Source organism: Festucalex cinctus, chromosome 1 (assembly GCF_051991245.1).
Source record: "Festucalex cinctus isolate MCC-2025b chromosome 1, RoL_Fcin_1.0, whole genome shotgun sequence".
NCBI classification, from domain to species: domain Eukaryota; kingdom Metazoa; phylum Chordata; class Actinopteri; order Syngnathiformes; family Syngnathidae; genus Festucalex; species Festucalex cinctus.
In genome coordinates this window covers 52,496,840-52,522,804 of record NC_135411.1, presented here as the reverse complement: position 1 = coordinate 52,522,804, position 25,965 = coordinate 52,496,840, and the positions used below count along the sequence as shown (strand labels likewise).

The 25,965-nt window shown below is 39.4% G+C and overlaps 3 protein-coding genes and 1 long non-coding RNA gene across 5 annotated transcripts; 1 reads left to right on the top strand and 3 right to left on the bottom strand.

The window, feature by feature from the left end:
• On the bottom strand, positions 1 to 7,930 carry LOC144033316 (somatostatin receptor type 5-like). 2 transcript variants are annotated; one of them, XM_077541371.1, is made up of 5 exons: positions 7,685 to 7,930; positions 4,783 to 5,282; positions 4,561 to 4,701; positions 4,071 to 4,484; positions 1 to 1,680 (listed from the first exon to the last, which is right to left on the bottom strand). In XM_077541371.1, exons 2-5 carry the CDS (start codon positions 5,239 to 5,241, stop codon positions 1,606 to 1,608), a joined length of 1,089 nt encoding a protein of 362 aa, XP_077397497.1. In that variant the 5' UTR covers positions 5,242 to 5,282; positions 7,685 to 7,930; the 3' UTR covers positions 1 to 1,605. The 2 variants fall into 2 exon arrangements, with proteins under 2 accessions (XP_077397497.1, XP_077397488.1); XM_077541362.1 differs by having other exon boundaries at positions 4,561 to 5,282.
• Positions 5,346 to 11,089, top strand: LOC144033329 (uncharacterized). Its single transcript, XR_013287938.1, has 4 exons — positions 5,346 to 5,428; positions 7,653 to 7,775; positions 7,902 to 7,950; positions 10,399 to 11,089. It is a non-coding gene; the product is annotated as an uncharacterized LOC144033329 (long non-coding RNA).
• Positions 11,090 to 14,079: 2,990 nt separating this feature from the next.
• LOC144001285 (myeloid-associated differentiation marker-like) lies at positions 14,080 to 14,931 on the bottom strand. The gene has a single exon (XM_077495526.1). It carries the CDS (start codon positions 14,929 to 14,931, stop codon positions 14,080 to 14,082), a length of 852 nt encoding a protein of 283 aa, XP_077351652.1.
• A 4,744-nt stretch (positions 14,932 to 19,675) lies between these two features.
• LOC144001227 (myeloid-associated differentiation marker-like) lies at positions 19,676 to 23,564 on the bottom strand. The gene is made up of 3 exons (XM_077495407.1): positions 23,423 to 23,564; positions 22,432 to 22,715; positions 19,676 to 20,813 (listed from the first exon to the last, which is right to left on the bottom strand). The coding sequence occupies exons 1-3, from the start codon at positions 23,427 to 23,429 to the stop codon at positions 20,220 to 20,222; spliced, it is 885 nt and encodes a 294-aa protein (XP_077351533.1). The 5' UTR covers positions 23,430 to 23,564; the 3' UTR covers positions 19,676 to 20,219.
• Between the last annotated feature and the right edge of the window lie 2,401 nt (positions 23,565 to 25,965).

The window sequence follows — 25,965 nt, the reverse complement described above, 5'->3', positions numbered from 1 at the left end:
CGTGTTTTCCAACCTTTATTTGAGCCAAGGCCCTTATTTTCACAAAAAGTATGAGTACTTAAATAATGATGACCTAGTCTCAATTTACTCACTAATGTACTTTTAGTGTGATGTCTTGGACTGTTTAGTAAAGTTGATCACAAAACTATGGCTAATTGTACTGACGTGAAAGATGCACGTACCTGTAATTGAAATGAACAAAGATGCATTACGTGTTGTACTTAAATAATTTTCAGACCAATCAAATGGCATTCGACAATTCCCCATGGCACATCACTGCACATGCACTGTTGGGCTTCACTGCAGTAGACAATTCAAACCTTACAAGTGACTACAGGTAGACCAGAATGGCCAACAGAAAATACATCATAGCACAGAACCATTAAACACGGATACTACATGACAAGTACATCAAAAGCAAAGATAAGGCCAAGCCTGTTTTATGGAAAACATGAACAATGTAAAGGAAATGAAAATAGAATATTTAAACAGATGTGATAGCTAAACTAGCTTTAATTATCTGTTTGTTTTAATTCACATTTAAATATTTAGATCAGCTACTGACAGTGATGGTGGAAAGTTACACGCAAAAGTAGAAAATTATACTCTGCTATTTGTAATATTGCAACGTTAAAACAGTTGCCAGATTTCTCAAGAAAATATCTTTGACTTTCATCCAAGCAAATGCTGAGTATGGCTTTCGTTACCCTGACTACAGGGGGTGGAGCTAGGAGGTTGCAAATGGATTTTTGTCCCATCGTGACCACAAGAGGGAAGCAAAAATAAAAAGTTATACATTGTGTTTACATCTTTTTTCAACAGTAAACATAAAAGCACACCATTACGCTATGAGTAAAGTGCATTGACGTCACTTGTAAGACTATTTATAGCAACTAGTGCAATTATCACCAAAAAGCAGCTGTTGCTTTGCCTTGAGCAGACATGTTAGCAAGCTAATGTGTAGAACAAAAGCGAGTTGTTATGTGTCATGGTTTCAGGCCAAATGCCTCTTTAATAATAATTGTCTGTGGACAATGTCACATGATTTTGCTTCATCACATTTCATCATTACATTGGAGCAAAGGAGTTTTTCACATGCTCCCCTTATGTTTACTACTTAAGTTATTGAGAATCGAATTGCCTTCTATACGTCGTTCAATGACTTGTGAATGTCATTTTCCATATCATAATGGACTTTAAACATTTACAGCCATATATTTCCCCAACTTATTACAGTACTTGCAAGGACAGCAGCGATGGGACTTGAAAAACAGGCTCTAGTACTTTTTAAATTATTTTTTAAACCTCCCATTCAAGGTTCCAACTCACCTGCGACCCTTGTGAGGATAAACAATAAAGAGAATGGATGGAGATTACATAAAACTTTAAATCTTTGAAGATTTATTCAGTTTTAAAAATGATCATGTTTTGCATTTTGCAGAGTTTTTCCACAATTGAATGTAATTTATGCAGCCACTCTGAACGTTCTAAAGATAAGAACAGTTGAATTCTATCATGGTGTGAGTTATTGTTATGAAAATCGAGAGTGTGAGTTCCGGGGCTAAATGGTGACACTATTTGGCACGTTCATGGTGGCACATCATTTCACGGTATTGACTGTCCATTCAAGGTAGTTGAAGGGTCAATGTCAGGTTTTCCCGCAGCCTCCATCTGGATGCACTGTTAACAAATACAGACACAGGGAACCTTGAACATTACATTGCAAAACTTTCAGGAAAAATACATCTGTAGTTCACATGAGATCTAAAAAAAAAAAAAAAAAAAAAACTCACAAGGCTTCAAGTCACTCTTCAGCATCTAAACTTTAGATGCTGAGGAGTGTTTAGATTCTAAAGTATTGATGTCAAATGTGCATTTTCTTTGGATGTTAAAGATTATATATTGTAGTAGTAGGCTACCTTACAAAAGTGACTACAATCCTCCCAATTTTGTATTTTATCTTGTCTTTTCATTGGATAAAAATGAAAACCTTTGTTGCTGGGTAATCAGTTGTATAACTATAAATATACTAGGGGTGTGAATTGCCTAGTACCTGACGATTCGATTCGTATCACGATTCACAGGTCACGATTCGATTCGATACCGATTAATCCCGATACGAATGGTCACGATTCGATACCGATTAATCCCGATACGAATTTATAAGTCGATTGTTGCGATTTTTTTTCATTCATATTTAGAAAATACTCATCAGTAAGCTTGTAGAGTGTAAGATTTATATGAAAATGTATTATTTATTTATCTGAAATTTCAGTCTTATAGAGGTTGTAATCTGTTTCATGTTTGAACAGCATTAAAATAAAAATATTAAGGCTTAATGTGCCGTTCATATAACATTCTTCCATGCTCAAGGTGTGAATCCTAAAAAAAAAAAGAAAAAAAAAAAAAAAAGAAAAAAAAAATCGATTCTGCCGATTATTGAATCGATTCGAGAATCGCGCGATGTAGTATCGCGATATATCGCCGAATCGATTTTTTTTAACACCCCTAAAATATACCGTCCCCTCGAAATCACACACAGCCGTTAATGTCTAAACTGCTGGCAACAAAAGTGAGTACCGTATTTTTCGGATTATACGTCGCTCCGGATTATAAATCGAACCAGCCAAAAAATGCATAATTAAGAAGGAAAATATATATATATGTCGGACTGGAGTATAAATCAAATTTTTGGGGGAAATTTATTTGGTAAAATCCAACACCAAAAACATACACGTCATCTTGAAAGGCAATTTAAAATAAAACTAAAAGAGAGAACAACAGGCTGAATAAGTATACGGTATACTAACGTTACATGACTGACATGCCTGGTAATGTCAGTAACGACGTAACATATTAAGAGTGAGTCGGTGACGGGAGTCGGAGGCGGAGTGTTGAAGCACGGAGCCAAAGGCTGGCGTTTTATTGACATCAACTTCTGAGGTCTTAACAGCAACTCCCCACTCAGCTAGAAGCTAACAGGCTAACTCCCCTTTTCCACATTAACAAAACCTTCCCAACCCGGAACTTTCCCTTCGTCCCAACGTTCCGTGGGTAAATTATGTTCCCATCACTACAAGTTATTCATATAACTCTAGCATAAAGAACATGCTAACAAGCTTACCAAACTATCAGTTTCACTCAAAATCACTAAATCCAATGAAATCTTCATCCTCGGTGTCACTTTTAAACAACTCCCCCAACTCGGGAGGTAGACGATGCGCCGCTTCCTTTTCTACTGGCAATGTTGAACTTATCAACACAGGCCTAGGGCGCCCTCTTGCGGTTTAGTGTGAAAATAACATGTGAAATGATACAATAATGTGTTAATAATTTCACACATAAGTCGCACCAGAGTATAAGTCGCACCCCCGGCCAAACTATGAAAAAAACTGTGACTTATAATCCGAAAAATACGGTACACCCTTAAAGATACAGTGTGTAATAGGTGACCACTCGATGCCGCTGTATAATAGAATGTAGCCAAAGTGCATGAATTTTTCAGCACGTACATTACGGTGGCTCAGAGAGACCACACTTCGCAAGCCTACCATCAATTCTTATTTTGTGTGAGCGAGCGAGCGTCTTGGCGAGCGCCATCACTCAAGACCTGGCAGTTGCTGTGAAGCCCGGCAAGCGACTGGGTAAAAAAAATAATTGACACTTTGGCCCATTCTAAACATTTTCATTTAGGGGTTTACTCGTTTTTGTTTCAACATAGATACATTAAATTCTACCATTTTTCTGTCACGACTGAAGCGGACCGGCGATACCAGAAGAAAACTGCAATAATGAACATCTATGATATGGACAACCAACCATTTACATTATATAAATAAAGATGACTTGACTTGACCCTTGGACAATTTCAATTCTTGAAATAAAAATAACCATGCCTGTTTTGGTAATGTGGAAGTAAGCCAAAGAAAACCCCATGCAAACAGGGGAAAATATGTAAACTCCATATAAGAAGCTTGAGGCCAAGATATACCCCAGTACCCAATATGTAAATGTTATGGAAACCTGCTTAATTGGGTTAGTTACTTCAGACCTTGTCAAGTAAGTCCTACCTGGCTGTTCCGTATGTTTCCATTGTGGTGAGGATTCCTTTCTAGTAAAAGAGGCTCATGGTTGTTCGTCGGCGCATTCCGGGGTGCATCCTGTCGTTCTTCCCTCTGGTTGACAGAGGTTTGTTTGTGCAAACAGAGCACCTTCTGAAAGCTCTGTCTGAAATTGTCTGAGAGGAAGCCGTACAGGATTGGGTTGGCGCAGGAGTTGACGTAGGTGAGGGTGACTAAGAAGAAGTAGACCGCTGCGGTGGCATTGTTCTCGGGGATGATGTGTACCAGGTTGACAATGTTGGTCGTGAAGAAGGGCATCCAACAAAGTACAAAGACCACGACAATGATCACCACCATGCGTGTCACCTTACGCTCCGATTTACGCCGCTTGGTCACACCTGCACGCACGCCTGCTGACCTCACCTGGACAGAGATGAAGGAGATTATTTCACTCAAACCTTAAAGGAAATGCCGTTGTAAAAGTCAGTGAGAAGCGTACCTTGATGACAATGAGCAAGTAGCAGATGCTAATGACGAACAGCGGTCCAAAGAAGCCTAGGATGGATGTGTAGAGGATAAAAACAACCGCCCACCAGTTCTGCATTTCGGGCCACGTGAGGTTGCAGGTGTTGAGGCCCTCCTGTACATGCGAGTAGATGGTGACGGGCAGCACGACCAGAAAAGACACAATCCACAGGACGCCACTGAAAATCTTGGCCACCTGCGGCCTCCTCCACGAGGCGCTGCGGATGGGATGAACCACCGCCAAGTAGCGATCGATGCTCATCACCGTCAGGCAGAAGGTTGACATGAACTGGCTCATGGCGTCGGCGGTCATGCACACCTTGCAGAAAAAATCCCCGTAGGGCCAGTAGTAAAGCACGCTGTTGGTCGCCAAGAAGGGGAGCCCTAAAATGTAGAGTTCATCCGCCACGGCTAAATTGAGGATGTACATGTTGGTCACTGTCTTCATCTTGGTGTAGCGGATCACCACGAAGATGGCCAGAGAGTTGCCCAAGAGACCCACGATGAAGACCACGCTGTATACGACTGCCGTGACCATACGGAAGTCCAGTGGCTCGGTCTCATTGGACATGTTAGCATTATGGCCCATCAGGTGGGGCTGAGGGAAAGACATGTCCACTTCCTCAGACGCTGACGTGATATTGTGTTCGACCATCTTGAGGTGGGGTTATCCAAATGGATTATAGTTGGTCACGGCTTATGGGGGAAAAAAGATAGACACAAATTGAAATCATTATGTGCAACATGTGCAAAATCCCGCGACATTGAACGCATCAGTCACATGCTAACAAACAACAACAATGTAGAACAAGGGATTTTTATATTGAAGTCTTCACATGTGGGTAAGTCCCTTTAAAGTGAAAATAAATGCATAATGTACACCCCACACCACAGAGTGTTGTTAAAACCCATGTCAAGATTTGAGTGATTAATGATTTCCACTCCACGATGAGGGCCTCTAGCCACCAGCTAGCTTGCAAGCTAACAGGGTCTCTTGGCCAACGGACGGGCAGAGGGCTTGCTTGTGTCCGGTGTCACTTGGTGTTTGTTGCGTCGGTGTGGGGGTTCACACACCGTGTGTGACAGCTATGGCTTTTTGAAAGCGCTATATAAATAAATATGACTTGACTTGATACAACAGAGACACATCAAGGAAAGTCAACTGTTCATTAATTAAACATGGTGGCACCTGTAATGAAATATAATCACGCTACATGGCAGATGTTTCAGCTCATACTTTCTCCTAGTTATGTAACCCAAAATGCTCTGTGTAACAAACATTTTCATTAGCCTGAATTGTACACTAATAATCATTATAATAATAACAATTACAACACTTGGGAATTTAAATAAAATTCTTCTCCTTAAATTGTGGCGTTCAGGTAAAATGCATGTTCGAGTTGCAGGCATAGCTGGCTAGCATGTGGTAGTGGTAGAAATTCTTTTTTTTTTTTTTTTCCCCATTTCAATCATTTATTTCATTCATTTATAAGAGAAAAAAAGACAATGTAAAACAGTGTTCTTCATTATTGACTGAAAAGGAGCAGAAAGAAGACAAATCTTATTTTATCTGCCCCATTTCTCCCCAAGGTTAATTTACAAGGTAAAGTCACTAAAAAGCAACAAAAAAAACAAACAAACAAAACAAAACAAAATAAATTAAAAAAAGATAAATAAATAAATAAATAACATTTTGACAGCTAGTCCCAGAATCACATCTGCACTCGGTTTACAATTTAATTAACAACATGACAATGGCATAATGTGCGATCCTAATCTCGTTCATATTTCTTTTGGCCAATAGTGCCGGATAACTGATTGATACTCCATTTGTATTGCAAACTGTATGTGATAACATTAGGATCGACATTTCTTGAAATGTTAACAAAACTCTATTAGGCCTTTTTTTTTTGTTCACCTTAAGATCATATGTTCATGTACTAAACGAATTCATTCCTGTAATGTTTATGTATAAGTTCTAATAGTTACATTAATGATTTTTTTTTTTTTTTAATATTTAAAGTTATCCTATATCAGATGCTCCTGCGAATTTGTAACAACATTATTATTTTGTGAATATGAGCAGGCACACTCTTTAATGCGTCCCCAAACAATTTTCTGACATGCTAGTCGTCGACGTGGGTGGGGCGGCGGGATGCGGGCGACAGAGGTGCTGACGTATATCCCTGATTGTGACTACATTTACTACAAGTATATATGAAAATGAAAAAAAAAATAAATCTGTGTGGCCCTGTACCAAATATCCTGCTGACTGATACTGGGCAGCGGGCTGGTGTTTGAGGACCACCGCTTTAAGGAATGATCTTACTTGAATTGCATTGATATGTACTCATCATGAATGACCTACACTCATTTGATAAATGCTAGCTGTCAGCATTTACAACCTGAGGCTGTAGAAACGTGTTTCACAAATACAGTCACTGGTTTGATGTAAAGATTCAGTGAACCGCGCTCCAAAACAGGAGTGACGTGCAGCCCGCAGCGCGTTGTTGAGAAAACAAACACCATGTTTGCTTCAGGCTACGTGCTGCTTAACATCTTGGGCCACCAGTTGGCCATTTTGACAGCATTATTGTCCGTATGACTACATTTTCATATGGCTAGAGGCCATTTTTTTGTCAAATTAAATTCAGTAAACAAAAACCAAAAACTTCATACGTGTAGTACATTGCAAATGTAGGTCTTTCATACCCTTGACACAAAACTTTTTTTTTTTTTGCTTGGCTGTGGAAAAACATAGCTACATAATATGCAGCCCATTTAAAGTTACAAAAACCCATTCATTAAAAAGCCGAGTACACCCTAGAAAAGACAGAACATGACCCACTGTTATTTTTAAGTTAAATTGTCCACTTTAGCGCAGATGTGAATTTAAATGAAGAAACATTCATATTGAAACTTTTATGTTTGTGCCAATAAACATGTGAGCATTTAGCTTGTGATTCCTGCATAAGAGCTTTGATTCCACAATTTCCCTCACACATCTGTCTTCAGTTTGTAGAGTTTGACTCTTACCGCAGCCCTGTTTCTGTTTGTGTTATATAGTAAGTGGTGATGATGAGGATGTATCAACCTACCTGTCTGCCTGCGCCTCATCTTCTCTGTGCCGCCATCCCTTGGAGTGACGCCGTGCTCTCTCAGCATCAAAGCAGTCTTGGAATTTTGAAGGTCAGAGAGAAGAACTTCCCGGCTCGGTTTCCTCGTCACTTTGAAGCGTCATCTTCGCCAACATCAGCACGCACCTTCAGCCATCTTCGGAGGCCTAAATATGATGGTGAACTTTGCCTTCTGCAGGTTGGGTTGGAAGTTTGTCTCCAGATACGAGACCGTGGATCGATGCACAGTGAGTATTTATGTGAGGAAAATACCCCCCACCCCTCCTTCTGATGTGAAAGTCCCACCCACGGGTGGGTGTATCTATGATCACAGCTCAACAGTGCAAAAGCGCACATTTCACCCCAATTCTTATGTCAGATTTTAAAGAGAGTAGCTTATACAGCATCCAAATAAACATACTATAAATAACTAATTTTGAGCATGTGTTCGTGTCATGGAGACTAACATTGAGCCTGCTTAGGATGAAGGGATGCAAATTAAAGTGTTTAGAAATCTTTAGAAAGACTGCTTGAAGTGAAATTTGCATGCAATCAGGTCACTGTTTCTGTATTTTCCACATGTGCAACGTGTTTTGTTCACAATGGTCAGTTGCTGACGTCTTTTGAAAGGACCTGTTAGGCTGGTCCCAACTCGGACCAGGTTGTAAGTAAACACACAGTTGTGTGTAGGAACTCGCCCTGCAGGGATGTGCATAGCCAAACAGCACGTACTGGGTGATGATATGGCTCATTTAGAATATATTCGGCTAATGGGCGCCTGCAGGCTCTTAAAGACACACGTTCACTCAGCACAGCACAAGGTTTTAGCAGTGCAATTTAAAGCCAAGAATTGAGTGAATAAATGATGATTTTTTTTTAGTATTATAATGATGTAGATAATCAAAAATAAAAGGAGTAGTAGAAAGAAGTAAAAAAATAGATATCAACCCTTTTCCTATATCATATTTCTTTTATCAGTTCATATATGACTGCAATGTTGACGATTATTTACACCACACATTTACAAATATTTCCCAAGTTTGTCCGCTCCGGAAAAGGAATAACAATTCCAGTTTATGACAATTGTATGAATCACGTAGTCTTATTACAAACCTATATAAAACACGTGTCATAAACATATTTGCTTTTGAACTGCTCCTTTACCCGGTCGACAAAAAGTGCACAAGTAGTTCTTTTTTTGTTGTTGCACAAATGCATTTTTTTTTCAAAATTCACTTTGCCTTTAACTCATAACCTCCTCCCTTCCTGGCACAAAACATTTTTGGAATGTTGCCAGAAAGTGTTTTTTTTTTTTTTTTTTTTTTTTTTTTTTTCCTACATGAATAATGCAGTTTTACGTTTGTCCAGTTTTATCAATTTCAGTACATGCGACCCAGGGCCGGACCTAAGTGATTTGGTGCCCTAGGCGAACGGGCAGATTGACCCCCCCCCCCCCCCCCGGCAATAAATAAATAAATAAAATATATAGATATATAATAATTAATAGCACACCGCACAATAAATAGCCAAATTTCACAGACAACTACAAATAAAAAATAACATTAAAACATATGCCTTTACTATATATTCGTTTACATTCAACCAGCACACAATTCTTATCTTGTATAAATTAACGTGGCTATGTGAAACAATGATTTATGCAATTTTTTTGGACTGGACTCACTGCTTTATTTTAAAGCCCGCAAGTTTTGCCTCGCTTTGGTGCACAGGGTAGCATAGATGTAATGGTTGAGTAATCAAGTTACCAGCAAGCTAAGAAACTAATGCTATTTTCATGTTTATTTTTATAGGCAATGATGATTGTCATACATGCCTCTAACCTGAGCCCATTTTTCCTCCTCCTCCTTTCTTAATAATACAGTATCCGAGGGCTTGGGCCATTTCATTGTAAATGTTTTTGGGAATTATTTTTTACTTTTTTTTCCCTTTTTTTTTTGTCACTGCAATTTAGCGCTCCCTCCACTAGATGGCACCCTACTTTGCCTATGCCCAGGGCCTGATGCGACCATAAAAACGTGCTTGCCTGTGTGTTTCCTAAACATCAGGAAATTCTGAAATAATTTGATGCAATAGACTTAGACTGCCTTAGACAAACACACATACATTTCTTTTGACAACACACAGAGATGTGTCATGTCATATTCAGGGGTGAAAGTGGCTGGGGGGGTGGGGTGGGGGGGGGTGGGGGTGGGGGTTGGGGGGGGTGGGGGGGGTCAAACAGAACAGGTCTTACACATGCATTTGGTTAAATTACGCTTACAGTAACATAATAGCAACCAGGCATACATGGGAAACAGATTTTCATTCAAAATATTCTTTTTTCGATGATGTGCAAAATAACAGTTAACGAAAACACTGACGTGCGCACATCGACATGACTCGTCAGATACACAGAGACGGAGCTGGTGTACAGAACTGGTGGAAACGGATTACACTCACACTACACTATACAAGCACCCTGGAAGAATTCAGAAGCACTTTGTGCTTCGTTCACACCAAAATAGATAAATAAATAAATAAATAAATAAATAATAAAACATTCCACTGTTGTGCTGAAGTAGCCTACTTACCGCTGTAAAAAATTGTATCCCCTGAACATACGTGTTATTCATGTATTTATTGAAAAACATGTGTTGTAGCCGCGGCAGGGGATACAATTTTTTTTTTTTTTACAGGGGAAGTGTCTGGCTATGCTGTGCTCCAGTTGACAACAGACAGGACGCTGCATGTGATGTAGTCCATTCCCAAACAGTTGCCGTCATATTTTCTGGACTGATGCACCCCTGGTCATATTGGTGACAAAAGAATACACTAAAACAAATGGATAACTGAATAATACATGTCTTTGGTTAGCGACTCACAATTCTAATGAATTTTTGAAGTGACTTGAAAGGCAAATCAGATGAGTTAATTTGGGATCCAAAGTAACCCAGTTTGACACTTGTTTATTTTTTTTATACGCTCTTTTAGTTAAATGCATTTAAATAGCATATATCTTTGCGGAGGTCATGGTGTCATTTTGTATTTAACCATGCCGCCTGCTGAGTTTAGGATTATTGTTTTGGCAAGACACAGTTCCTAAAAAGAAAAATTAATAACGCAGAGCGATAATTTTTTTTGTTATTGTTAGTTCTGTGGATGGAAAGAGTATTTAGTCCAGTGTGTACTTCGCTTCTCACGCAGTCAGCTGGGACAGAGGTCCATAACTAATGATGAAAAATACAACAACAACAACAACAACAACAAAATCTATCAAGGGATTTTACAAGAATCCAGTGAGTGCCTCATCTAATCAACTTGATTTGTTTTGCATGTGGGCACTCAAAAGAAATGATAGCCACAGTGCCACAACGCTTTTATTGACGACCCCCCCCCCCCCCCCCCCCCCCCCCCCCCCACCCCACACACACACACACACACACTTTCACAACATCCTGGCCAGGTCCACAGGGGGTTGAGACAGACTCAGTTGAATCACAGCCTTCAAAACGGTACAAGTTCAATGGAACCAGTAATGACTAAAAAGGTAACAATAAATAAATTAATAAATAAATACAAAATAAATAAATACAGTGTGAGGTCATGTGTTTGTTATAATTTCTTGTAAAGTTGTATCAAACGGTATCTCGTTTGCACGCCCGCTCTGACCCAAGTGTCAAAATATGGTGGCGGGAAGGTGGGGAAGGTGCCTATGGGGACGGCTGATCACGCTCTCCATTGTTGCATGCCAGGTAGTGAACCTGCTGTTTGACAAAAATGTGTTACGATTTGTATTTTGGCAGGTTGCTCTGGTGTGGAAATCTGTGCTAATTGGCCTGTTGATGTGCTACAAGTAAAGGTCATTGTTCTGATTTTAAAAGGCCGTAATTACCACAACACATAAGACAAGTTTCCATGGTTAGCAGAACTGATAGAAGTTGACATTAGTAGCCCTAAAGGGCATCTTCATTTTACATCTGAAGTTACATAAAGATACATTTGCTTTCTACCAAAACAGATCATTTGTATGTCTTTTCTGTATGATGGTTAAATGCGGTGGTAGCATAGTGGACAAGTGAGTAACACATCTGCCTTTCAGTTCTGAAGCTCGAGGTTACATTTTCGGCTTTCCTGTGTGAAGTTTTCACATCCTCACTGGACTTTTGTGGGGTTTTCTCTGCCTACTTTACTTACTGCAACATTCCAAACACATGCATGTTAGGCTAAGTCAGTGCTTCTCAATTATTTTCTGTCATGACCCCCCCCCTAAAGTACATTTAATCATGTTGAAAGTGTTTTAGAGGAGAGGTTCCCTTGTAGCAGTCATAATTACAAAAACAAACTGTTTGTTTGAATTTCATGTTGTCTAACAGTATGGTGGTTGTTAAGGGCCATTAAGAGGCTCGAGAAGAGATCGAGGCTATCTTTGGTGATAGGCCTACTACATGTATTGATAACTGGTGATATTTTCAGCAAACATGGCCTAATCTCGTCATCTGAATCTTCACATAACAGCATGAGAGTGATGTCTTTTGATTTCATTGACAATTTGTTTCTTACGTGGACTTGTGTGTAGTATCTATCAACTTCCTTATATGTATTTAAGGTGTTGGACTGAAATATGTTCAATTAAAATAGTGTTTTTGATGTTTGGTTCTTTCTGTTTTGCAAATCATGATGGAAGCAGTCACACATGACTGACCTGATTTCACAACTAATGAACTTGTTATGCCTACAACAGAATGGCAGAGGAAATGACCAGAATGCATGGCAAAATAGAGTGAACATCGTTGAAGCCTTGGTTGAAATCTTTTTGTCATCCACTTGGGAGTTATTGTCTCCTCGGGCCGCAAGACCATCTTTCTGTAAAGTGCCCTTCTGTCTCTGCTGGCGTCAGATGTCTCCAACTGGTCAATTCACCGCCATTTATGTGAATACTATGGCTGGGGGTGGCTACGGTCGAATCAGTACGCGTTTATTTTCAGTTTTCTATGGGTCATAATTTTCAACCGCCCTTCCTCAAACTGTTTATTTTCCTCTCTCAGAAATTTTATGGCTATTATTTTTTTAATCACCTGTAGTCAGAACTCATGAGTCAATTTCATAGATGTAACAATTTACAGGCATGTCACGTATTGTAATTTGCAATAGTTTGGTGATATAGTGAGCATTTTGAGAATATTGGAGCTTGTATTAGCATATAAAAGTAAACCAACTGGAGCTCAAACAACATCCTCTTCCTCTTAAACATTTGTTTTACTGAGGATAATAACTTGTAGGTGTGAACAGAGAAATGCTGATAAGAGTATTTCCTCATATCTGGACTGTTCCAGCTTGATTTTGATTTAATGCAACATTTTTTTCATTCATTGTACAGCTGTAAATATGTGTGTGTGTGTGTATATATATATATAGGTGAAAACTAAGTTATATTATTGTTAGTTCAACATGGTTCATTGAAACAATTAATAAAGACATTGTATTAAATGTGTCTTGCGTGTTAAACTAACAGTTACAAATAGGTGTGTTATAATTTTCTGTATAAAAGTTGAAATGTATGCTGACGGAAAACATCGACTAAAATGTCAATTTAGTCGAATAAAATTGCTCTTTTTTCGTTGACTAAAATTTTATTAAAACTAAGATAAGATCAGATGACTAAATTATGACTAAAATTGTAATTAATTTTAGTCAAATGACTATAAAACTAAATTCAAATTTCATGTCGAAATTAACACTGTACTACTGTATGTACAGTACTATAAAGGCCCTATTTTTGTGCCTCGTGCAAATCTAGCACAGAGCGAGTCTAATGAGCGCATGGGTGGAGTTTTCTTTCTTCTGGTATTTTTTCTAGACTTTGCACAGGTAGAATTGGGTGCAACAGGAGGTTTGCGCCATTGTGTGGGTTTATGGAATGGAATGTAGGGGAATTCCGACCAACCGTAGTGACATCCCTCATTTGCATAAAAATCACTGTGGAAGCAAATTGACTCGCTGGCCCCCAAGAGATGAAGTTAGAGCGTGCAAAGTGAGTTTATACAGGCAAACTGCAAGAATTAGTTTAGAACTGTAACTTTATGTAATAAGATACAGTTGATTAATTTGTGACACAATGTCACAGTCGTAGTCATAGTAATGTAGTGGTTTATGACGGTAATAAAGTGACACACTGTTTGATTCTTTTCATTGTATCAGGATACAAAGTTCTAAAGGCTATTTACAGTGTTTCTCTCTTTATGGCAGTGATACATTTTTAATCATTAACTCAACTCCAGTCCAGTACTTTAAGCATGCATCAAGATAATAAAAAAAATACAATGGACATTCTATTGTGTAAAAAGCAAGTTATCTAAAATGTGCTTTTAACAACAGCTTCACTCCGTGCTGACACACAACACGAGCCGTATCGAGTAGATGGAGTCCAAGGTGTAAACACCGAAGTTGAGAATTGTCATGAAGGTGACCATGACCAGCTTATCCCATGAACACAAGTAGCCACAGTTTGGTGGTCTCTGATTGTTCCGGAAACTGAAAAGTGGCCAGATCACCATCGCTGTCACGTACAACACGGCTGCGAAAATGTCATAGACGATCACTATCTTGTCAAAGAATGGGATTCGTGAGGTCAGCTGTCCGACAGTGAGCAGGATGATGAGCGTGGCTAAGATGAAGCACAAGGAGTACACGGCCACGCACCACTGCAGCCCAGGAGAGATGCTGTACTGACTTTTCTCCAGAGATGTGAAGATGAGACAGGCGAGGAAAGTTTCCAGCATCTTCATTATTCCGGGCAACGTCGAGAGGAAGCCACGGATCTGCCCGCTGGGCCGAAATCGATTTAGAGTCACCTCGCCGACGTACACACCGCAACACGCCCACGACACCACCGAAGCGCCGATTTGCCGGTGGCAGCCGCTGCAGGTGAAAAATATCGGGTAGATGATGGAGGCGGACAAGCACATGAGGCTCGCCAGCATGGCGAAGGCGGTGGTGAAGTCATCCCAGGCAAAAGGCAACTTGCCGCTGAAGGTGGTGAACTCCAGGATGACGATGAGGAGGGTGAAGAGGAAGCAGAAGCACCAAGTGAACATGCACCAGGCCCAGTAAGGAGAGGGGACGTAGCCCACGGATGCCACCAGGCTGAACGACATACACGCGAGGACGGCGGCCATCAAGCGCAGGATGCCCACCGGCTGGGTGAGAGAGCGGACGTCCACGTGGATCATGATAGCTCAATAATACAAATATCACAAATCTTCGCTACTCATTCCATTTCTTTGCTCTGGAATTGCCAGCAAAAAAGGTTTGTGAAACTGATCCACTCGAAGAAATCCATGGAAGCAAGACGCACATGATGCATTGTTCTTTAAAAAACGAAACTCAAACACAGCATCCTTGCTATAACTGTGCACTTTATGGCCTCGAGCTGTCATTGCTGATTGGACCTGCTCTGCTTGTTATCAAGGCCACATCAAGACACACTATGCTGGACTTTGCCCTTGTAGCCTCATTCGGAGGCTTATCTTGGCACTCTTAGACCAAAAGATTGTTTCATACTAAAGCGATCTGTGCTAAAGAAGATTCTCCAAAAAACTAACCAAATTACTAAAGCAAAAATGAAATGAGAATTTTCATGAACATGCAAAATAACAATCAGAAGCAATCATTAACTGAAATTACATTTTGTGTTTGTAAAACTAAAACAAACTATAAAAGAGAACATCCTTTTTTTAGTCTTGACCCCGCAAATATTCCATATACAGCAGGAGTGTCAAACTCATGTTAGATCAGGGGCTGCACGGAGGAAAATATATTACCAAGTGGGCCGCATCGGTAAAATAAAGGTATACAACTTACAAACGATTGCCCTCAATTATCGGCAGATTTTCACTATATTGTTCCTAGAATGCATTGCGTGGCGCAGTTAATGACGTTATAAGGACGCTAATCCTTGTCATATGTATTTATGTTTCCACTAGTAATTGAATTTGTGTCGTATTTAACATGTTTGTTGGTCTATTTTTAAAATAATAATAATAATAATAATAATAATAATAATTATTATTATTATTATTATTATTAAACACACTGTAACTTTAATTTGTGTGTAAAATGACATCCAGGATAAGTCCCCCGTACAAGTTGCATTGCTCATCTGTGGACTGCTTGTGAAGTTACAAATTTTATATATTTTGATTGTGGCCGGCTGATTAATTAGGCCGACATTACATTTTTTTTTGTTTTTAACTTTACAAAATCATCTCGCGGGCCGGATTAAACCCATTTGCGGGCCTTATGTTTGACACCCCTGATGTACAGTATAAAAATAAGAAAACAAATGCTCAAACTAGTAAGAGCTGCAACTCCATCCATTCATCTTCTTCCGCTTGTCCGAGGTCGGGTCGCGGGGGCAGCAGCTTTAGGAGGGAAACCCAGACTTCCCTCTCCCCAGCCACTTCAACCAGCTCCACCGGCGGGATTCCAAGCACCCAAGAGCTGCAACTACAAAATATATTTTTAAAATAATAAAAACTAATACAAAACCGCCCTAAAAACTAATTAAAATAACTGCCATATAACAGTTTGCATGTTCTCCCCGTGTCGCGTGGGTCTTCTCCGGGTACTCCGGTCTCCTCCCACATTCCAAAGACATGCATGGCAGGTTAATTGGGCGCTCCGAATTGTAGCTAGGTATGCTTGTGAGTGTGGATGGTTGTTAGTCTCTGTGTGCCCTGCGATTGGCTGACAACCAGTTCAGGGTGTACCCTGCCTACTGCCCAAAGCCACCTGAGATAGGCTCCAGCACCCCCGCGACCCTTGTGAGGAATAAGCAGTCAAGAAAATGGATGGATGGATGGATGGATGGAAGCCATTAACAAATAAAAGCCAAAGTAAAATAAAACAACTATAACTGTAATGAAACATCCACAATTATTATAACCCAAAGGTGAAAAAATGTAAAATATGTTTGTATTATAATATTCTGCTTACAACCTTATGATAGCATAAATGTAGTTACTAATGAATTATACAAAAGGATCAAATATTAATTATTGATGGAGTGGTGTTGATGTAGTATCATTAAGGCCAAATGGACATAGATAAGAGTGTAATTGATTTGTCAATATTGACACTCATTCAAAAACCAAAAAAAAAAAAAAAAAAAGTGTGTGAACCCAACTAATATATGATGCCTTTGACAAGTATACTTGTCAATTGTATTTTTTAGAGCGGGGATAAAGGGGGGGGGGGGGGGGGGGGGGAATCTGATTATGCTCCACTGTAAATGTCAAACTTGGAAACAATTTTACTGATGCCCAACCACCGGTAGATGACATCATTGCCCCATTTTATACGAAATAATCACAGTTTCAGAGTCCATGGCAGAAATGGCTGTATTTTGGCAAACCTACATTTTTCTACTGTCAATTATAAAAGAACGGGACGGGGCAAAAAGTAGGGAGTCTATTCTGGTATTTGGTAGATTCGGTTTATATATAATTATTGAACATAATATCGCATGGGTATTGAACATTTTGAAATTTTCTAAAATGGCTGGTAGTGAATGAGTTTTAAGTGAGTCAAAGATCAAGCAAATTGTGGATGTGGAAATGATGTCATGGCTTAGCTGGAATTTTTTTTAACACTTATTAAACATTTCAATATATTACTCCAATGAATCTATGAAATGTTATGCTATATTAATCAGTGTTATAGTTTTCAATTTGGAAATAGCATTTCCTTTAAGTTAAGATTAAGGTAGTATTTGGATAGGGTACATTTCATAATTTTACATTTTTAAACCAATACATTGGATTTGAAATAAAACACTTAAGGTGTGTATGGCTGTAGAGACTTTCTGATTAAATGAAATCACAACAAAAAATATAGCATCTACATGTTAAGAATTGCAATCATTTTCGGGAACTTAAAATCAGGCAGCTGTGGCTCAGTTGCTGGAGCGAGTCATTGGAAGGTTGGCAGTTTGAATCCCGGCTCCTGCTGTGAAGTGCTGTTGAAATGTGCCTGGGCAAGACCCAGAACCCTAAATTGATTCCAGGTCTGCAGACACACGCATTGGCCTACGATGTAGCTGCCAGCATGTATAAGTAACTGGGGTCTGTTCTAAGCCCACCTAAAATGTTGTAGCTCACCAGTGACGGGGCACTGACTTGCGAAGAAAAATTAAAAGAAGAAATCCTTTTTATTTTAACTTACCGGTACACGTTTCTTCCAATCTATATCTTACCCGCGACCCTTGTGAGGAATAAGTTGCCAAGAGAATGGATGGATTCTATATTTTATTGATAAATGTAATTAATTGTGTTAAATGAAAGAAAGAGCTGTTTTTATTTACTCAAATATTACAAAAAAGGACAAAACTACACAGTAAATTCTATAGAGTAAATTTGACTATTTAGAGTGGGACCAAATAGACTCAGTTTTAGAGTAGACTCATATTTACACTTGGGAGAGAGTAAAATAAAGAATCGAAAGAAAAAATAAAATAAAATATATGCATAAAGTCACTCAAGGGTTGAGGAACGAACTGGGTTTGGCAGGTGATGTGATATGGATCACAAGCTGTTCCTTTCATTTTCCATACTTGTTTTAATTATTTCAATATGAATTTTGTTTTAAAGAATCAGACTCTACAGCATTTTTTTTTTAAACCACCCTAATCTGGCTTCCCTGTATGTGAATGTTACCAGTGACTTGCACCATATTCTAAACGTGATCTGTTCACAATAGGGCCTAAAGGATTACAGTTGTTTTTTGTTTTTTTGTTTTTTTTTGTTTTTTTACCATTTCTTAAATACGAATTAGAAAACAGGATTTTGAAAACACGACACACAGTTAGCACAACCATGCACATGAGATGCAGAACATCTCACATTCTTTGCACCTGCATCCTGTGTGTACTGTAATTGACACATGCATACTCGCAGTTCAACGTTTTTTTTTGTTTTTGTTTTATATATATATATATATATATATATATATATATATATATATATATATTATTTTTTCTCCTTTCTCACTGATTTTTTTCCAGAGTTAAAAAAAATAAAAATAAAAAAATAAAAAAATCTGGGACTTTCCATCCCCCCCATTTCTTTTCGCTGAATTGCGAATAGACTGTATTATAGACTGTATACTGTATTAGAAAACAATCAAATGTTCTACCTGTAATTCATATGTTTATTGCCATCATTAAAGGACCAAAATATGCTTATTTTATCCATAATATAGTTTTGAATTCATCAGCCAAATAATAAATTTTTGGAATTTCATTCTGCCAAATATCGGAATCTGCACTGGCCTAAAAACATTTCTGTTGTGTCTTTGTACACGAATACGCCAATTGAGTGCATATTTTGACAATGATACACCTTCTTCCTCCAGAATGTTCTTGACTTCTGTTCATGGGTGGAAGTTTTGTTTGTTTGTTTGTTTGTTTGTTTGTTTTTTGTATTAACTATACACTAAATGCAATCTCTACATCTCTGAAGTGTTGTAAATCATTATGAAATGTGGAAACTAGTGCTGTCAAACGATTAAAATTTTTAATCTGATTAATCACACTTTTTAATTTGGATTCATCACGATTAATCAGCTAAATTACTTGCGTATTCGCGTAATATAAAATAAATACAGAATACCGTAATATTTTGACATTAACGCATTTTATTATCTGAATGTCATTTGCAAACATTGATTAAATGCATGTACGCAATTGCATGCATGCGTGTATTGCTCAAAACGTAACAGCATCATAACAATTCGGTGCAATTCAGCAATTAATTAAACGCAGATGACTTTTGTTTTATCTAAAGTCCCGTCTGGGTGTTTTTTAAAGCGAATTTACCACCGAGCACACCAACTGGAGTCACCCCGCTCATTTTGGAACAACAGGCGTAGGAAAAAAATAGTGCGATTAATATGCGTTAATACGTGATTAATGCAACATTTTCCTGTGATTAATTAATCTATTAACGCTTTTACCTTGACAGCCCTAGTGGAAACGAAACAAAAATATGCTGTTCTTACCTCTGCCTCTCTAAGAGTGTGTGGTGAAACCTATGGCTGCCGTTCGTGGTATGTACGCTCAACACACCCATGGGAGCAGACTTTGAAAGGTAAAAGGTGCATTGCTTTGTTTGGCTAATGAATTAATAAATAACTCATTAGAAACTGACATGCTTAAACAGTTGACTAATTTGACACTGGCGGAAAAAGCTCACATTTTATTGATTTGATGCATACTGTATGTGTCACATGCTAACATCCATAGCACATCAATGAATGAGTTTGCAAGAAGGAGTGAAAGCGCCAACAAGTAATGTCATGACATTGAATCAAAAGTGGACAATATGGCAAGAAATGGAAATTGGACTTCACTCTAAATTAAATAGTTTTGTACTTCATATCATTTCACTTGAAATTCAATGTAAATACTTCACATGGAGTTACACGGTAGGCTACATATGACGTTTGCGTGTAAAACTAGATTTTAGGTTCTACTCATGAAAAAGACCAACCGGAAGGAGTAAAATGTATCAACAATGTAAGCAATAAGGTTGACAATGGTCATAAAAGTGACGACCACCAGCAAATTCCACGCGCATGTATTTGGAGAGATGTCGCAGTAGATTGGTCTGGGGTTATCCTTGAGGGTGTAATAGGGCCATATGACCACAGCGGTGATGTACATCAAAACGGCCAACACGTTGCACACAATAAGAACTTTATCAAACGGTGCTGGGAAGAGGGCAAGAAGTCGACATATGGTAAAGATGATGACGAGGAGCGCAAAAATGAAGCAAATGGAGTAGACGGCCACACACCACTGGAGCCCTGGGAACTGCGTGTACTTGAAGTACCGCAAGCACACGAAGATGATGCAGGCCACGTAGGCCTCGAGCACTTTCAGGAGGCCTGGAACTGTGGAAAGAAAACCGCTGATCTCTCCAGGTCTGGCTCGGGTCAAGCCAACCTCAACGGCGTACAAGACGAAGGCCAGAAAGGAAGTCACACAAGCCGCAATCAGTTTGGAACATGAAGAACAAGTGAAGAAGTTGGCGAAGATGATGGATGCGCTAAGCACCTGTAAAAAAGGAAACATTTCAAAATGAGTCAACACTTTAGGTTGTAAGATTACCTTAAAATAACAGCTCTAAAATCATTTTGATGGTACGTTGCATGCATAGTGGTCGATACTGTACTTTGTGTGGCCTTTAAAAAAAATCAATTCGTCTTCATTAAAGGCCACGATATAACAATTTGATGTCAACCAACATGCCCGATGTTACGAAGGTGATTTATACATTAATCAGAGGCCACATACTGACGCCTGGTCCACTTACTGACTCCCAACGTTAAGGGTTGTGTCTCTGTAGGTCTTTCCACAAGTCATCAAAGTGTTTCAACCAATAGCGACTCTTTTTCTTGTAGTAGCCATTATCTATTGTCACCTTAATCCAATGGAGTAGATGCCACGGAAGAGGCGGGACTTCCGACTTCTGTGATTTTGCACGGGTTTGGTTCGGTCCGCGATGAGAACGTGCAACCCAGGGGCACAAAGTCGGAAGCGCAAGTATTTTTGACGAAGCCCACACATCGCAAACCGAACCGGAACCAAAGCTGATGTGCAAAAACTGCGGCAGATACCCCATTGTCAACAAATGCAGTTTCACCACAAGAAATTTATTTTACGAAGGCACAAAAAACTCAGTGGGCTCTATGTTTGTACACAACAGTATGATGGAAGAGTCACTTCTATTCGTAGTTAAGCAAGTGTGTTCACGCCCACACCGGAATAAATGCACATTACTGACGACAGCAATTTGTGTGTGTCTACCAAAACTAGTCTAGCCTGCGCATGCATGCACAAATTTATGCCATGCATTTGGGAGCAAATATAGAGCCTGTAATGCTATGAGAGTAAAGTTGTATTTTCCATCCAGCATAATTAATTTAAGTCATTACAGTATTTACATATGTGTAAGGGTCATACATAAAATCAAGACATAAAAGTCATGTTGGAGTTAGAAGTTATCTATTTTATGACACTATAAAGCCCCCCCCCCAATAAAAAAAATAAAAAATAAATGAAAATAATTGTAATGTACAAGTGAGTATTATGATTCAGTCATCTAAAGCGAGCCCAAGAAAATCAATTATTATTTTCAGGTGACATTAACCAGTGTTTTCCAACTCCTAACCATGACACAAAAATGTCACAACAGGATCAAAACTGAAATAATGACGCTGTCGTCTCATTTTACTCACAAATGTACTTTGAGTGAAATCTGCATGGGACTTTCTTTTTTAATTTGATAAGAAAGCTTCAAGCTAGGAGTTATTCTGTTTATACGTAGCAACAGGTGGATACACAAGTTTATTGTACCTTCCGCCAGCTAATGGAAAAGCATATCACTAGCATCGGGTCGGAACCTCCTCCATCTTAAGTTTCACATTTCTCCAAAATCTGTACTATTGGTCAATCCACGTGTTGGTGTTACTTTTACATCAAGACATATTGTGACAAAGTTTTACACAATACTGAAAGTGTTGAAAATGGCTTGCGCTACAGCATATCTGACTAAACTTGGATTAAATTATGTGGTAAAACTGACATTCACTAGCAGCTAGCAACAAGTTACTAGCAGGCTCCTCTGATGACAAAGATCAATTCGACAAAAAAAAAAAAAAAGCACACACACCATGAGCGTGGAGAGCATGGCGAAGGCGGCGGTGAAGTCATCCCAGGAAATGGGCAGCTTGGAGCCGAGACTGAGGAACTCCAGCAGGAGTATGAGGATGGTGATGACGAAGCAGAAGCACCAGGTGAACATGCACCAAACCCAGAAGGAGTCTGTGGAGCTAGCGAATGACGCCGCCAGGCTGAAGGAGATGCAGGTGAAGACCACCTCCAGGATCCGCACGATTCCCACCGGCGCCGTCAGCGCCCTGGTGTCGAGTGTCACCATAACGACCCTGCTGCTTTCTGGAACAGATGTTTGATTATCTTCTGTCCAATTGACAAGATGATCTGACAGACTGCACTCAGTGGCAAGCTCTCATCCTGCTTCTGCTGCCCCAACATGAAACTGCCACTCCCTTTCCGTTGCCTGCACCCATTTTACGTCCTCCAATGGCCAGCAAGCTGATCATCCATGCGCATGCGTGTGACATATTTCTTAGAATGTTTGCATGGGAGGTGATCACTTGTGTTTGCTTATAAGTTGAGCTAATAAAAAAAAAAACGGTTTCATGGTTTCCCACCCAGTATGACGCAGCTCACAGGCTTCTCGCCCCAGCAAATCTATCATGGCGTGCTGACACATTAGTAGCTCATATATGCAAATATTTTACAGGAGCTTTCGTAATAGAGAAGAAGGGAGGATCTGTAGATAAGATGTACGTGCACTTTGGATCTACAGCTTAACTGATCTTAGTCAGACCCTCAATAGAGCACAGACACACTACAATATTTTATCCATTACATGTGATGAATCACTTTGGAATTCACTTTATCACTGTAAGAAACTGATTTATTCTTATCCTCTATTTTTGGTTTTTCCAATTCCATCATTTTGTGGTGGTTTCACTAGTTTGACTAAGATTTCCTCCTCTCTCATGCAAAAAAACCCCCATCCATATATGGCATGCAAACACGAAAGCACACACTAGAAAGTCAACCACAAGCATCACCTGACATTTGGGAGGAAGTCCTTCTGTCTCTTTCTTTCCACTCGGCACTGTAATCTCCCTGCCTGACTGGCGCAGCCGCAACAGTTGGATCAATAATACAATAATACAAATGCAGCAGGCGTAATGTTTTGATCTAATAAGGGTGATGAGGATGATGGTTTCAGTTTCCTCTCCAGGGAAGTCGTTAGGGCTGAAAAGAGTGCAATGAGAAAAACGATGCTCTCCTCTGTTGGAGAAAAGCTCACAATATTTATGCTGAGTCCTTTGATCCCGTTCATGTTTTAATGCAATGAGTGCGCACACCCACACACTTTTCGCAAACAACATTCATCTGGCAGCATGGTGGTCCATTGAAGTGCCTCAAAGTAGCTAAACCATCAAACAAAAGTTAAGTTATTATTTTTTAATTGAGAAAATACTCAATCCATCATGTTATCAGTAAACTTCATTGTCACAGACCGCACCAAATGACAAATAATATTTTAATTGACATCAAATTACTGAATTTCAATAATCATCATCAATTTCCCACTGTGGTAATATGACCTAATTTAAGTAAGAAAATACCACAAGGAGCAACAATAAAATAAGCAAACTTTGGCTGATGCCACAGAAGATAAATTGTAAGCTGAATGTGATCTTCAAAGTTGATGAGGCTGATGTCATCACTTGAGAGGTCAGACTTCCAAAACGTTTAAAGGGTTAAAATCTCGGACGATGGCCTTACCTGCGATTGGAATTGACTTTCCACTGATATTTTAACAGTTCTTGAAAATTTCAGGTTCATATCTTTTTGCTAAGGTCCTGGTTGCTATGGACATTTGAAAGATGCAAGTACCAAAACTTTAAAGCCCTTTTTCTCAATACTGCTGCAACTTTGTCAATTTTTTTAGCTACATCCACGTATAATATATCATTTTAAATGGAATTAAGTGCAGAATATGAATATATCAATATCTCAATTTTGATATTTTTTTTTTTGTTTGTTTTTTGTTTTTGTTTTTGTTTTTTTTACACATGTGGACCCTTTGCCAGAGCTGGTCACATTTTGGCCCACTCTTCGGAAGATGAATAGCCTTTTTCGGGCCATGCCAGCGTATTGCAATTGGATTCAAGTTCAGACTTTTGCACTTCAAAACCTTCCTCTTTTTGTTTTTTTTTGTTTTTTTTTAACCATTCAAAAATTGACTCACTAATGTGTTTTGGATTGTTGTACAACTACAGAACCCAACTTGAGGTCATAAAATGGACAGTAGACCATCAAAAATGTTTTGAGTATAATATGGCTTCCCTTTACATGGATGCTTTTGGATAGGTTTCTTCTTTTTCCCCTAATGTTTTTTTTTTCTTTTTTCTTTTTCCTTGCCCTCCTGTGGGGTCAAGATCAGGGGATGTCGTTAATATTTCTCAACTGTGGGTGTGTGAAGCCATTTGAGACTGTTTTGTGATTAAGGGCTATATAAATAAACCTAACTTGATAGCACATTAACCGTTGATTAGCTCTTTTAAAACTGGCATCCATTGGTCTTTTTTTTTCTTTCTTAAATTGGGACAGTTTGTTGATAAATAGAAAATACTTTATCAATCTTTCCACCCCCAGAAACATGACAACCATAACAAATAGTGATCATAGGAAAACAAATTTAAACTCTTTATCAAACCTATTATACCTTCTTCCTACAGAATGCTCTTGACTTCTGTTGATGAGGTGATTTTTTTTTTAATTCCTTTTATCATCCATCCATCAATTTTCTTGACCGCTTATTCCTCACAAGGGTTGCGGGGGCTGCTGGCGCCTATCTCAGCTGGCTCTGGGCAGTAGGTGGGGGACACCCTGGACTGGTTGCCAGCCAATCGCAGGGCACACAGAAACGAACAACCATCCACACTCACACGCACACCTAGGGACAATTCAGAGCGCCCAATTAACCTGCCATGCATGTCTTTGGAATGTGAGAGGAGACCGGAGTACCCGGAGAAGACCCACGCGGGCACGGGGAGAACATGCAAACTCCACCCAGGAAGGTCCGAGCCTGGACTCGAACCGGAGACCTCAGAGCTGGGAAGCGGGCGTGCTAACCACTCTACTACCGTGCCGCCTTCCTTTTATCACTTTATTGCAATTGAATTTATACTAAACAAAATCTTGACATCTCTGTAGTGTTGTGAATCATTACAAAATGTGGAAACTCAAATAACTTATTGTCATGATATGTGGAGCGAGTGGATGAGGGGAGATGGACCCAGTGGCGGAAAAGCAAGGCAGGGAGACAGAATGAGAATGAGAGTAACTTTACATCCATCCATCCATTTTCTTAACTGCTTGCTCCTCACAAGGGTCGCGGGGATGCTGGAGCCTATCCCAGCTGGCTTCGGGCAGTAGGCGGGGTACACCCTGAACCAGTTGCCAGCCAATCACAGGAGAGTAACTTTATTGACTATAACCAAGGAGAAGACAGGATGGGACGTTGCCATGACTGGATTGAACGTGGGGCGACTTGGCTGGGATGTGAGAGAGACTTGACTAGACGTGGAGAAACTTG